The sequence below is a fragment of the Eurosta solidaginis genome, chromosome 3, assembly GCF_040869045.1.
Source record: "Eurosta solidaginis isolate ZX-2024a chromosome 3, ASM4086904v1, whole genome shotgun sequence".
NCBI lineage: Eukaryota > Metazoa > Arthropoda > Insecta > Diptera > Tephritidae > Eurosta > Eurosta solidaginis.
This window is the reverse complement of record NC_090321.1, coordinates 71,491,479-71,506,975: the sequence shown is the minus strand read 5'-3', so window position 1 is coordinate 71,506,975 and position 15,497 is coordinate 71,491,479. Positions and strand designations below refer to the sequence as shown.

The window sequence follows — 15,497 nt, the reverse complement described above, 5'->3', positions numbered from 1 at the left end:
GCTATCGTGTTGGAGGAAAAAACGAAGTGACGTCGAAAATAAGCGGCAGAAAAAGTGTATTGCCAGATGTATTGTAGTTTCACGTTACGATATATCATCACCTCCGCAGTTATTTTTGAGTTCCTTTGCGTTGCCTGATACGGGCTGATCGGCGTATTGGTACTTCATCTGAACTGGACTGTTCTTTAGTTACGGAGACAAACCTTTCATTCGATTTTCGGGCTTTAATTTAATTTTTGTGTCTCCTCAGTACGCCTTGATCGGTCTCTACTTTGTATATGACACTTCCACATTTAGAAGTAATGGTGCCCGGGATTCAAGGTGGACCCCTCGCGAAGTTCTTCACCCAAACCAAGTCTGATGTATCAAATACTGCTGATGAACTACACTCTCTAATATTATTATTTGGGGACGGATGAAGTAGCGTTAGCAATCTTCTTGGTTGTCGCCCATGTAAAAGCTGAGCTGGAGATTTACTGGTGGTTGGATTTGGCGAAGCTCTAAAAGTGGTTAAGAACGTTATAAGGCCATCAGTTTTGTTTCTACCATCAGCTATAGCTTTCTTAAGACTTTGCTTAAAAGTTCGCACAAATCTCTCGGCTTCACCATTTGATGCTGGATGAAATGGAGCAGTGGTGAGGTGCTTAATTCCACGCTGTTTGCAAAATTCATTAAATGTTGAGGAAGTGAACTGTCGCCCATTATCCGAGAATATTGTTTCTGGAAACCCCTCGAGTGCGAAAATTTAGTTTAAAGCTTCTATAGTCGCATTGGTTGTTATGCTTTGCATCCTTACAACAAACGGGAATTTAGAGTATCGTCTACACACAGTAGCCACATCGAGTCTAAGAAGAGCCCCGCAAAGTCTAAATGGATGCGCTTCCAGGGTCGATCTGCAGTAGACCACGAAGAGAATTCTCGTACTGGAGAAGCACTATTTTCTTGACAGGGTTTGCATTTGGATACGCGCTGTTCAATATCTGAATGTAATTGAGGCCACCAACAGTGTCTACGAGCCATCTGCTTCATGCGGGTAACACCCCAATGTCCCTCATGTAGCAGGTCTAAAACAGCAGCCCTGACACATTCTGGTACTAAGACGCGACTGTAATTTGTTTGCAAAACGATAATCCCCATTTCGATGCTCAGGGAAAATCGGCGCGTTAAATATGGCTGCAAAGCCACGTCGGCTTTTGAGAGCTTTTCCGGCCATCCATCTACTATAAACTTGCCTACTCTTTTAATGACTACATCGCGATGAGTTAGCTTGCGGAGGTGTGAAGCATTTAGCGGAAATTCCTCTAGTGGTTGCTGAATTCCCAATTGAAAACATAGATTTTCTTCATCAAAGGCTATATCGGGGCCTTTAGGTAATCGTGATAGCGCATCTGCATTGCTATGTTTATCAGTGGCTCTGTATTGAATTTTATAACTGTATGCCATAAGAATAAGGGCCCACCTTTGAAGTCGTTGAATCGTTAGAACCGGTAGCTGTTTATCTGGGCTGAATATTGTTACCAATGGCTTATAATCCGTTAGCAGCGTAAACGATCGGCCATAGAGGTACTGGTGAAACTTTTTAACCCCAAAAATAATCGACAGCGCCTCTTTCTCAATTTGGCTGTAACGCTTTTGATGTACGTCTAGTGTTTTAGAAGCAAAAGCCGCTGGTTTTTCTGAGCCGTCAGGGAGACAGTGAGACAAGACGGCGCCAATGCCGTGTGATGACGCGTCTGTCGCAAGCACAATAGGTAATTTGTCATCAAAATGAGAAAGTAATGGAGCAGTTAACAATTGTTTCTTCAACTCCACGTATGCTTCCTCTTGCTCTTTTTTGCCCACTTAAATATTGCATTTATGCGGCGCAGTTTATTAAGTGGCGCTGCTAGTTGTGCAAAATTTTTAATAAACGTGTAATAATTAATCTTACCTAAAAATGCCTGCAACTCTTTAATGTTGCTTGGCCGTGACAACTCCTTTATAGCTGCAATTTTTGAGCTGGTGGGGCTTATTCCATTAGAATTGATGACGAATCCGAGGTATTCTACATCACTTTGCATAAAACTGCATTTGGTTTGCTTACACGTAAATCCGTTTTTCTCCAGGCGTTTTAATACTTGCTCCATATTTAAATTAAGATCTTCGACCGATCTTCCTCCTATTATTATGTCATCTAGGTAGTTAACGCACATGGGAATATTGACAATTACTTGCTCTAGAAGCCGCTGAAATATGGCTGGCGCGCTAGCTATACCAAAAGGCAGTCGTTGGTACTCGAAGAGACTGTAAGTATCTTCGAAGCGTCGTCCATTTCTATTTGAAGGTATGCGTCAGACAAGTCTATTTTGGCAAAGAACTGACTTCCACGCAATGATTGGAATAATTCCTCAATACGTGGAATTGGGTACTGGTCGATATCTAGTTGTGCTGCCCAGCTGCTAAAATTTATTGGCTTCCAGATACCCTTATCTACTAAACGCTGTGCTTCGGTTTTGAAAAGCTCCAGCTGCGAAAATGGCAAGGGGCGTGCTTTGAAATATCTAGGTACAGCATTTGGCTTTAGCTGTAGTTGCGCTTTAAACAAAATTACAGTGACCAAGCGATTCAGTGAAAACGGTTGGGAACTTTTTAACAAGTTCGTCAGAATAATTTAAAGTTAGGGCACTAACCTGTGCTTGGCAAGTGCACAACCCTAGAACTTTTACGTGCCCACCACCGTATGTAGTGAGGTAACTTTGATTACATGGCAACAATTGGGGACTATGTAGTTTCTTGTAGCCCTATTTCCCGATAACAGAACAGGTTGCTCCGGAGTCGAGCTGAAATTGTAAAGGTGTGCCACTCTAAATTCAACCATAAATTTACGATTAACTTTGTTTACTGCATTGCCAAGGGGGTTGACTTGATTAATTATTAAAACACCGTTTTGACTTTTCTTCGACTTTTGTATACTTTGTTGCCGACCGCTTCGCTGCTTGGGTATGGCATTTACCTTCGATCCAGTTTTGCAGACAGGCGCTATATGGCCAAAGCGCTTATATTTACGGCATTGCGCGTTCCTAAATTAACATTTTTCTCGTGTATGATGTGTTCCACATCCAGAGCAAGACTGGCATTTTCCTGACTTTATGAGTTTGTGTTTGCGTTTGCGATGGTTTTAATTGGAAGACCTCGTTTTTCGTTTAATTTTCAGCCGATACCTGTTTCTTGATGGTTTGCGCTGCTTCAAACGCTTCGGCTATCAACATATATCTTCAAGTGTTGGCTGCAACTTTCGGAGCTCTGACGTTCTCACTTGTTCATGGGGTGTATTTAAAACAATTATGTCTCTGATGAGCTCGTCGACAAATTCTTCATTGCATTCCTTATTGTGGCATACGTATTTACAATTACGAGCCACTCCGCGCAATTCAGCTAGCCACTCTGAATATTTTTGATTAGTTTTCATTTTTAGCTTAAATAATTCATACCGAGATGCAAGCACATGCACTTTTGCTTTAAAATGTGAGGTTAGTTTTATTATTTCGACTGCACATCTATGCTGCCGAATAATTTAACCAACAGTTCAAAGGTTTCGCCGCCAATCCACGAAAGAAAAAATGCCTTTTTTGATCAACGTCGACGACTTTATATGCCGTGAAGTGTTGAGTCAGCTGCGCAACATATGACTCTCACTGCTACTTCTCGCGATTAAATGGTGCAAATGCTGGTACGGCGATATGAGTGTTATCTGCTATCGACGGCTTAGTGGAACCTGGCGCGCCCGCTGTTGCTGCGGCTTTATATTCCATATTTTGGAACTCTTTCCTTTGAATATCAAGCTGAGACTCCATCCAAGATCGTTGTGCTCCTAGCACATCTATGAAGAACGTTTTCTGCTGTTCTAGCAATTCCTTTATTCCTTCAGCCATTGTGATTTTTTCTCGTCGCCAGATGTTGCGACTTCACTATATTACTTTATTGTTGATTATTTTATTGGTTTACAATTTACAATAATATTAATATATTAAATAAAAGAATTGAAGCGGAATTAAAGATGCTATCGTGTTGGAGGCAAAAACGAAGTGACGTCGAAAATAAGCGGCAGATTGCGAAAGACGGGTAAAGTAAAACGTCAATGCAAAAGTGTATTGCCAGTTGTATTGTAGTTTCACGTTACGAAATATCACTTTACATAATCAAGAGCCCTATGCTTTTATATAAGAAAGTTATCCGTGAGATATGCCTAAAAAGGAAACCAGTCAACCCACAAGTGCCTAAAATTTTTTGATCTTAGACGATTAATGAAAGAAAAATCAACCCAAATATGATGTATACAAAATCTGCTATGAAGTACTATTTCTTGTATGTCTTATGTTTGGACACCATGAAGATGATTTAAGACTTTCTAGTTTTATAATAAACTACTTGAATAATTAGAAGCGGTTAATATTTCTATTGACCAGTTTTACGCCTTTTTTGCACCCAACTCCTAAATTGATTTAACATATCTGAGGGCAATGAAAGTATACAAAAAAAAAACTTTGGGGAAAAAGTATTTAGTACTGAATGGAAAAAAAAGTGTGCATTCATTTCAACTTTACATTCAATAAAGGTTGGGAATGGTTCCTACATTCACAATCTATATTGAATTATATTTTACCATTCAATAACACACACACTTTGGCTTTGAGTTGAAAGTATTTTAAGCCATTCAGGAACGGAGATTTATGATATGCAACCAAAGAATCGCAATTTTTAAAAGAATGCTGAGAGAATGCACACTCAATTGATTCAATCTTTTTACAGCTCTGAATAATAAGCACAAACGTGAACACACATGAAAATTAAGCATTTGTTCAAATAAAAGCATATTTTTATTAAAATTGTGCATTTGAATTTTTTCGACACCGTCACTAGATTCCTTTCTATATAGCTCAACAGTTTTGTTCTATAGCTGCTCGAAATAAGATGTGGGCCACTGTATGTGAATTTATAATGTGTTAAGTTATATCCATGGTATAAATATAACAAGGTAAAACCGGTGAGAGCCGAAATGACGTTTAAAAAAATTTTAAAATTCTCACTGGTCTCACATTTTCATTTTTTTATTTTGGTGTTGTTTTCATAACAAAAATATAACAAACTGTAATATATTTGGTTATTCTGTACGACACCATGACACTCTTAATACACGTCCAAAAATATCAAGAGGGGTATCAGAAGACGCGTTTTGCATCCAGGATCGCGAATCCGAAAGCGTAGGTAAACAATTTTGAGTCTGTCAAGAGATATTTGCAAAAGAAATTTTGAAAATTTTCATGTGGTTGTTGTAATTTTGATGATTTTGTGGTACCCACAAAAAAAAATTGTGAACATAAGTGTTTTCCGCGGATATAGTTATGGTCTCCAAACCGGGGTTGGACCCACTCAAGGTAATTTTTTATAAGCGCGGCGACAGGCCGCCAATGCGGAAAGGTGTTCTGCGCAAAAATACTATGGATCCCACCCTCGGTTTCGGAGCACTCCGGGGTCTTTTTTCGGTTTTTCGTTAATATCTTTTGAACGATCTAAAACTTTTATTTTCCGCATTAGGATTATTGTTGTCAAGGTCAATACGTTCCTTTGACACCTCTCTCGGTATTTTTAGACGCGTATTACCAGTTTCATGCTGTCGTATAGAATTACCATATATTTTTGCGTTCTAACATTAATATTTATGATATTTTATCCAAAACCAAATTTTTTATTAGTGGAAATAACCAGAAAATAAGAAATCTCAACGGCCAACCACATTCCAGAATTTTCAATTCAAGAATTGTATTGTGGTTTCCCGCCAAAGGAAGCATCAGGCCACGATCCTCTTCATTTCATTTTCATTTCATTTCATTTATTTATTGACAGTATTAGCACAATAAGATCTTGTATGATCTTTTATAGTGCAACAATGGTTACATAATAATGAGTATAAGTTTTTAAAACTTAAAACTTAAAAATGTATATATTATTCCATAAAGTAATAAAAGTGATAATATATAAGTTTCACAAGAATTGTGACAAGGACATTTAGCAACAATGCTTGACTAGATTAATAAGTAGCTAAACTCAGATTCTAATTTGTATAAACTTTACCAAAGAAAGAAAATATAACATTCTTAAGGTTGCTTCTACTTAAACTATTGCGAACCGAGTTGGGGATAGAGTTCCAAATGCGGATAGCATTGACAAAGAAAAGTCTTACAGAGTTTAGATAATTATAGCTGGGCACGATCAAGTCATTTATGCGAGCAGATCTAGAGAATCTTAGCTTGTTATATAAATAAGTAGGCATTTTATCAGCAATCACACGACACAAAAATATACAGTTCCTTGCCTTAAGATACTCAGATATTTCACAACCCAAGATACTCGTTCGCCACGCTGATATATGATCATACCTAGCCAACCCGAAGACATACCGCGTGATATGATTAAAGGCGACATCAATCTTATGTGCCGATTTTGAATCTAATTTGCTGTATATACAATCCGAATAGCAGATAATTGGTAGCATTAGTTGTATAGCAAGCCGCTTCCTAATTCCAAGTGGGGTGAAGGGGGCAGACATTCGTAGATTACGTAGAGTGTAGTAAACTTTACTGACAACATCGTTAATATGATCATCACAAGAGAGACTAACAACCCCCAGATTCCTTACTTTAGACACGTACTTAAGGCACTTATAATTGATATATAAAGCTGGTAGATTTGATGAGTTAATTTGCCTTTTAGATATAGGTAGCACATACGATTTATCACTATTAAGAAAAAGATAATTTGTTTGCGCCCAAGACGAAATAGCTGACAAATCACTATTAAACTTGGCACAGAGTTCAGAAACTTGCGCATGTGTTCCCGACATATAAAGTTGAATATCATCTGCATAAGCATGCATTTGAGCATACCTGCAGGTGGTAAATATGTCATTAATAAATAGGCTAAATAATAACGGTCCAAGTATAGAACATTGGGGGACACCATTTGATAACATCTTAAGACTAGAGACTTGCGATCCCACCTTCACTCGTTGCGCTCTACCACCCAAGTAACTCCTCATGAGCCCTAAGGCAGAGTCCCCAAAACCAAAATAAGACTTTAGCTTCATGCACAACAACGTGTGGTTGACAGAATCAAACGCTTTGGAAAAGTCGAGCAGACACAACATAGTTATCTTGTTACTATCATAGGGCGCCCGAATATCATCCAAGATTTTGATTATTGCAGTTGAACAGCTATGCTTTGCTCTAAATCCAGACTGGAATGGGGAAAGTAGATTGAACTTGTCAATATAAGCATGGATCTGTTCTGATAACAAGCTCTCAAAGGTCTTCGACAACGCAGGAAGGATGCTTATGGGACGAAAATCACTTAGACGGCAGGCGGACTTATTTTTAGCTACAGGAAGGACAGATGCGATCTTCCAGACATCAGCAAATTACGAGGTTGTGATGCAGTGGTTGATAATGTGGGTCAGGGCTGGCAGTATCTGTGGAAGAACAATTTTTATAATTTTACAGGAATACCATCTTCACCAATAGCATTTGAGCGTACCTTATAAATGCATCTCACCACATCATGCTCCGACACAGCACAAAATTCAAATTTCTGGGAAAAATTCACAGGACAATGTATCGGGTGGGTGATTGGGACATTGGAAGAGGTAGCATAATTAACGAATACTGCATTCAGATCTTCAGAGTCGAGCGAGCAATCAGGATTGCCTTTAACATGTACACGAAGACTTTTCAAGTTACGCCACAACACATTATTAGGAAGTTCACAATTTAACATTTTTCGAAAGTATGCCTGCTTCTCATGTTTTATAGTAGCAGTAGCTACATTTCGTATATTCGTATATGAACGCCAGTTTATATCAGTGCGATTCCGTTTCCATACTGCATATGCTTTGTTACGTCTACAGATTATGTCACGAGAAGTTTTGTTGAACCATGGGCACGATCGAGATTTTCGCTGAACTGTGCGCATCGGTACATGAGCATTATAAAAAGATAACAATATATTATTTAAAAAGTTTAGCTTGTCATTTACCGATGGCAAGCTCCAGCAATAAGTCCAGTCTACCCTAGATATCTCAGTACTCAAATTGTTAAAATTGATCGAGCGATAGTCAGGAAAACTTGAAGGAACCGAAACTAAATTGCCATGATCAAAAGTAATGTCAAAGGAACAGAAAATTAAATCATGGTCAGACACAAACGAAATTTGGTCGAACTTTAGGACAGAAGACAAATCAGACACAATGAAATAATCTAGTATACTAGGACAAAAATTATTCCCATACCTAGTCGGTACAGAGGAATTTACTAAAGAGAGACCAACACTAGACATGTCATCTAAAAGGCGGGAGCTATACATATCACGTGATAACATATTTACATTAAAATCACCACATACTATTATTTCATCATAATCAACAGCTACTACAGTCAACGTACTAAAGAAATCATTTACACTAAAACATCTATTGGGATTGTACACACATGACAAGAGGACTTTAGACAGGGGACTGGACACCTGAACCAACAAGTACTCAGTTGTAACTCCGCCTGCATGGGACACCATGCTCGATTTTAGATATTTTTTGCAGTAGATGGCTACCCCACCACCCTTTTTATTCATTCGATCATTTCGATACATCGTATACCCATCTATCTCAAGGTGCGCATCCTTTATCTCATGCCTAAGCCATGTCTCCGACACACATATAACATCCACCGAAGATTGCTCAAATGTTCTCCTAACCTGATCCATTTTCTCAATATTTAGGCTTCTCGCATTAAAGTGTACGACATTAAAACCCTTTTGACGACTGCATAAAATATTCATAAGTACAAGACTATTATCGCCAATGCTATTCGAATCATTACCCACCAACATTAGGACAGCACAAGTGAAAAACAACTTTAAGAAAACAAGAAAGTAAATATATCGAGAAAGTGAAATAAATGAGTTTAACTACCCTTACAAAGATTAATTCACTACAACTAGGACAAATACTTAAGACTAAACTAGCGAAACTGATGTAAGTCGTCTACGTAGCTTATGGCAATTGGCGGGCTGTTCGCAGCGCTGTCACTCCTCACATACACTGCACCTCTAATTGTAAATGCTGACTTCAGCTTCCCATTTCGTCGCAATTTGACAGCTTCTTGCAGCAGAAGTCCATTCTCTTTAGAGAGGCTTTCATAAATATGAAAAAAACCCTCACAACCAAAAGGATTTAGGGGAATAGCCAACTTTGTTCTTTTCCGATGCTCACGAAAAGCTCGCAGGGTCCGGTTACGGTCGAGAGGCGAGTGAAATTTTATAATAATAGCACTATTTGGATTTGAATTTGAAGGTTTTGTGCGAAAAATATCTCTTATTTGAGGAGAATGGAAGTCGATAGATTTACACAACAGGTTAAATACACGTTTTAAGTCTTCACCTTCAAGATACGGGATGCCGAAAGCAACTGCATCAGCGGAGATATCCGGCGCAGCACTCTGTTCAATGACACCAGCTAACATATTTTTCATGCATGCCATTTCCTCTTCAAATTTCATCGCATTGGCTTCCAAAACAGAGATTCGAGCAGACGATTCAGCAATCGTAGCATTAAACACTGATATTTCTTCCTCCATTCGTTTAGAAAGCTTATTTTCCACCTCTGTCAACCTATTCGTTACGCTTTGAATTAAAGGCCGCAATTGTTCAGTGTGCTGTTGAACTGTCACTTCAAGTTCGGTCAGCTTGGCAAAGACCTTCTCAAGAGTGATACTTTCATCAAGCTTAACCACCTTAGCAGTTGGAGAAACAGTGCTCAGTTTACGCTTGGGTGCAACGGAGGTGGGAGCAGCAAAAGACATCGCAATATATAAGAATTTTATTAAGTCTTACTTAAGGTACTTTTAGATTCAATAATGAACGTCTGGTCACCTTAATATAAACTGATGGACAGATGTCTTCACACACAGGTGGCGCAGTTGACCGCTTGGCAAGTGTGTGACTAGTTAGGAATTTTCTTCAACAAATTGTTTAGAAATGTATCAGCGTCTGCGCGCCGAAAAGAAAACCCCGACTTACCGCCAAGGTATACGGAAGAGATACATATCTACTAATAATGACAATTTGATGTGATATATATCTGAGGAGATTAAGGTCTAGCTTTCCATCCAATTCGAAGACTACTTATCGTGTATTCGTTTTTCTACGAACTGGCTCAGCTAAATACATGTTTTGTGCCGACCTAACAATTTATCTGCTAATTCGGACGAACTTTTGGTGCCAAGGTAATGCCAAGGGGCAATCAATACCATTTAAACAAATTTGTTTAAGTATTTTTGATGGATAGGCCAACACACTAGCTCTACACCACGGCGGCAGACTTTGACCGTTCAGCCGGTAAATGCAGCCTCCACGAACTATCATACTCCAACTGGACGATGATGTTTAGCTAAGCTGCGAAGAGCTACATAGTTTTTGCTGACGTGGGCAAGTTATGTGAAGATCTCCACTGGGTTCGGAGAAGCAGGTGGGGAAGACTTTGATCTCTCTTGGTGCCCCCTGTTGGCGTCAGTTATCGCGAAACAGGGTTAGCTGGAGTGACTTGTTACGCAACGACCAACATCACCTAAACGGTAAAGCGCCAATTAAAAAATGTATCTTCCAACCGCGAGGAAAAGGACCAAAACAAACCAAAGAATATCTCGAAGATAATTTTTTTCCGCAGTAGCGGGGACACTTGAGACTGGTAATCTATTATAAAGTGAAGTTTCAGCATATTTAAGGGTTAAAGATGTATTAACGAAGTGAAGAAGGATGAATGAAAAATCAATAGGGGTGGTCCCAACATTCGTTCTTCTTGCCCTTTGCAAAAATAGCACTTGTTGAGGCATTATATTGGTAACTAACTTTTTTCCATTACATAAAAACCGATTTCAAAACTTCGAAATATTTTTTCACTTATTTCATAAGCATTTTATTTTTTTGGTATTAAAAAAATGAAAATGTCAAACCAACAATTTTTTTTTGTGTTTACTTCGGTTTGGCATTTCCACAAACTTTAAGAGAGTGATTTTAAAGTTTTTTTAAAAATCAAAAAACCATTATGGCCGCCAAGAATATTAAATGGACTGTTATATGAACGCACCTAGTAATATTTGAAAAACTTAATTGTCGATCAGTTTTAATATTGTCAAAAAAATTGTGATTATTAAACAAATTAAAAAATCATAATATGAATATGAAAATCGAAACTCTAAACGCCTTTACAAAGATATTCTTTAAAATGACTTGCTGATTTTGGAGCTTTCTGCTGAAAATTACGGCTGTTATGTCTGCAAAGTGGCATTTTTTTTTAGTTTACCGCGCTTATACGATGGAACATGCGCTTAAATTTATACGAATTCTGTAGATGAATTTTCATACAAAATTTGACAGTTCATTTACGCACTGGATAAATTTATGCGTTTACACTCTTTTTAAGGCATTTATAAGGTTTAATGAGTCCCCCTAATATTTGACATATGTACATGTAGTCCGTAGCTAAGATCGAATATGACACCCCCAGCGAGTTAGACGGCTTATACCCGCGGCAGGTACGCCTGTTGTAAGAGGCGACTAAAATACCAAATTGATTAAAGGGGTTGTGTAGCGCAACCCTCTCAAGGGGTTGCCAGCGCAATATATAGCTTCGCCTACCAATTGGGCCAACCTCACCTATCCGTGACGAATCCGGTTTCTGTAACAGCCGAGACTATGGCGACCTCAGTTCCTTATAGATCTAGAGGTTGGGAGGGCAGTATGGCCTAGAAGGTTTCATGTGGTCATACTAAATCGTGCTTGTTACCGGAAAGTACCGGATCTGCATCCGGCAAAGGGCCATCAACATCCCCAAGGCCTTCGGGGAGTGTCCTTATTGCTACAACAACAACATCGAATATGACCTTACTTACGCATATACATGGATATTAGGGCGGGTCGATTTAAAAATCGCTCATTGCTCTGTGAAAATCTAGGGATCAAAGTAAGAAACTTTGCCGAAGGAACCATACCTCTAAAACGAATTCTGATGTCCCCCAATTTGGGTTGAACTTTTGGGTAGGGGCAAATTTTGAAAAATCCCACTTTGACCCATTTAGAGTGCTCCAATCGAGTCCAAATGTATGACCGACCCCCACTAACTTTGGACGCCCGACCCACCGATGCCAGTGGCACACCCCCTGGAACCCCCTGGGGGTTCACCATACAAACATTTCAAAAAATCGCCGGTTTTGCACTTTACATGAAAAAATCAGCTAAATGGCTATGTTTTTTTCTTTATTTTTATTTATTTATTTATAATATATTTTATATATATATTTATTATTTATTTATAATATCTATTTTTTCTCTTAAGAAATTTACTTAGTCAGAACATATGTAAATGAAAAAATTAATTTAAGTGAGTTATAGAAAAGAAACTAAAAAAAATGATTGTTTGTCGTCTTTCTTACTTTCAAGTCTGGGCAATTTCGCACGGCTCTCTAATGTCGTCGCCATAACAGCCTCTACATTTTCCGGTATAACCCGTTTGGAAACGCTAGCTAGCAATTGAACATGTCGTTCCGTTCCTTATATGTGTGATGGAATTTTTGGATCATTAAACGGTGGATCATCTTGATTTAAATATTCTTTCAATGTATCGTACGGAATGCTTCGCGTGAATGGTGGTTCAAATACGATATTTATATCATTTTTTTCATGTAAAGTGCAAAGCCGGCGATTTTTTGAAATGTTTGTATGGTGAACCCCCAGGGGGTTCCAGGGGATGTGCCACTGGCATCGGTGGGTCGGGCTTCCAAAGTTAGTGGGGGTCGGTCATACATTTGGACTCGATTGGAGCACTCTAAATGGGTCAAAGTGGGATTTTTCAAAATTTGCCCCTACCCAAAAGTTCGACCAAAATTGGGGGACATCAGAATTTGTTTTAGAGGTATGGTTCCTTCGGCAAGGTTTCTCATTTTGATCCCTAGAATATGATTTTCACAGAGCAATGGGCGATTTTTTTTCCTCCCCACAAATCGACCCGGCCTAATGTATATAGCTAAATAACCAACTATGTATACAGAAACGAGGAATATACAAGCAAATATGCGAGAGGGCTGTTTGTGAAAATTGTAGGCCCTAGGAGAAACAGGCAAACGAGGCAACTGAGTGTATAAAAACAGCGCAAGCTGAGAAATAATCAATCAGTTTCATTTTAACACGTCATAAGAGAGGGTACGCGAGTAATGTTAATTGTCAAGTACTACCACCAAAGTAGTGTAAATAAAGAGTTGCTGTTCGACCATCTCAGGCTTGCGGTGAAATAGGGGAGCAGAACGGCTTCGTGAGTCTTGGCTTTTGGCGATAGGAGAGATATCGGACGACATGATTCTCCTATGTTAGCTGGTTTCAAAGGTAGCGGTACCACCCTCGCCATTTTCCAGGGATGACGTAGGCAGACAAAGACAGGCTAAAAACATGCGCTAGATATTTGAATCCCTCATTGCCTAACCTACTCAATTGGCGCTTAACCGTTTAAACGGTTACGGCCGTCCAGCAAGCCGCGCCACTCGCTTCTTCGCTCTGCCAACTGGCGCCACTTGATCACACCAAGGAAGTTTAAATCGTTTCCCACCTGGTCCGTCCAGCGGAGCGGGGCCGCCCTCTTCCTCTGCTTCCATAGGCGGGTTCCGATAGAAACACTCTTAGCTGGAGCCTCATCTTTCATTCGCATAACATGGCCTAGCCAGCGTAGCCGCTGCTTTTTAATTCGCTGGACTATGTTGATATTTGCGTAAAGCTCGTACAGCTCATCATTAAATATTCTTCGGTACTCGCCATCGCCAACGCGTAGGGGTCCATAAATCTTTCGAAGAACTTTTCTCTTGAACACTCCCAGTGCCGCTTCATCTGATGTTGTCATGGTCCATGCTTCTGCCCCATATAGCAGGACGGGTACGATAAGTGGACTTTACTTTTCAATTGCCTACCTAGTCCAAAGTAGTATTTATTCACAAGAGTGATTCTTCGCTGAATTTCAGAGCTGATGTTGTTGTTGGTGTTAATGCTGGTTCCCAATTAATCCACTACTATTTCGAAATTATTGCTGCCAAAAGTAGCTCATCACCATTAAGCCCATCTTTACCGCTTTTTTTTTCCAGTTTGGGGTAAGTAGAACTACCGCGCGGTCTTCAGGCCGATGATACCTTTTATTGGAGTGTGGTTTGACGTGGCGGCTCCCAAGCCCAGCGCACAATCGTTCAGCGGGAATGATTTGCACGTTTATATAGCGAGCCGCTTAATCCAAGACAGACGTCCTCTTGCAACCGCTCCTCGTGGTGGACCGACGCTGCCGATGAAAGATCCCCCAGTTACCCCTTAAACTGAGTATGTCAGAGTGGCCTAGCCAGGTTGTCGCCTTCTCACATTAGCTCACCACTAAACGGATGTTCAGTGGCTACCCAGAGGATACTTGGCCGCAACGACCGGTAGAAGTGAGCTGCTTGAACTGTATGAATGGCGGTTAGAAGCTTTTCCCGACTTTCGTGGACTTCTAACTTCATTGCCAAGTTTTTTTTAAGTATCGGTGTGGCTATTTTGTCTTGGCGTACTGCTTTGGGTGTTTTAGCAAGTTTGATGGCTCCTTCAACCTCTGTGTCCGTGATGGTAATAGAAGAAGCGCTATGTTTGTGTTTATGTGCGTATCTAAGTGGCCTGCCGTTTAGATTTGACGACTAAGGAATTGCCGACAAAAAGCGGTCGCAAGCCGAAGGCGATGGATATTTTGTCGTTGTGGTTAGTCTAGTTTGGTAGGGACTTGTATGTCCCGCATATAACGTGGCCCCATATGACACCAACCATATTTTCAATTGTAATGTGGAACCAACGCTTCTTAACACCCATATCACCTTATGGTCCGCCCCTGTTGAAACCGCATGTTTCCTTGGACTCCCGTTAAAGGAGATTGATGAAGGAGAGAAAGACCCAAGTACATTTGTCGCTCCGAAGGGTTCACGATTGAAGAACGATCGAAACTATTAAATTTTGTATGCAATATTTTGTCTACTAACTTATCCGATGATACCCTCCGTACTCTACCTTCAGCTCCTATGAACTAATCAAAAGTTAGACATACTTTCTTTTACAGTGCTTTTAACCTTGTTTCGTTTTTGCAGAGGCCGACTTACGCCTACTTGCTCATTTAAAGCAAGAGATGGATGACAAGTCGCTGAGTTTAAAGAAAGCCCAAGAAAAATGTGCAGCAATCAAAAATGCCTGCGGCCGATTGGAAGAGGAAATGAAACCAATTGATGCACGATTGGAAGAAATTCGAAACGTCGAGTTTGAAGTGGGCAAATATCAAGCACAAAAGGTCGAGGTAGAAACTGAGTAAGTATACAAATTTTAAACTTAAGAAACCCACCCAACATTAATATCATCCAATACACAAC

General features: G+C 39.7%; 1 protein-coding gene across 1 annotated transcript in view; it reads left to right on the top strand.

The window, feature by feature from the left end:
• Window positions 1-15,497, top strand: part of rad50 (DNA repair protein rad50) — a 114,357-nt gene that overhangs the window by 64,921 nt on the left and 33,939 nt on the right. Inside the window, exon 4 of the mRNA XM_067772231.1 lies at window positions 15,222-15,435. Coding sequence (XP_067628332.1) covers window positions 15,222-15,435 — 214 coding nt within the window. The remainder of the gene's footprint in view (window positions 1-15,221; window positions 15,436-15,497) is intronic.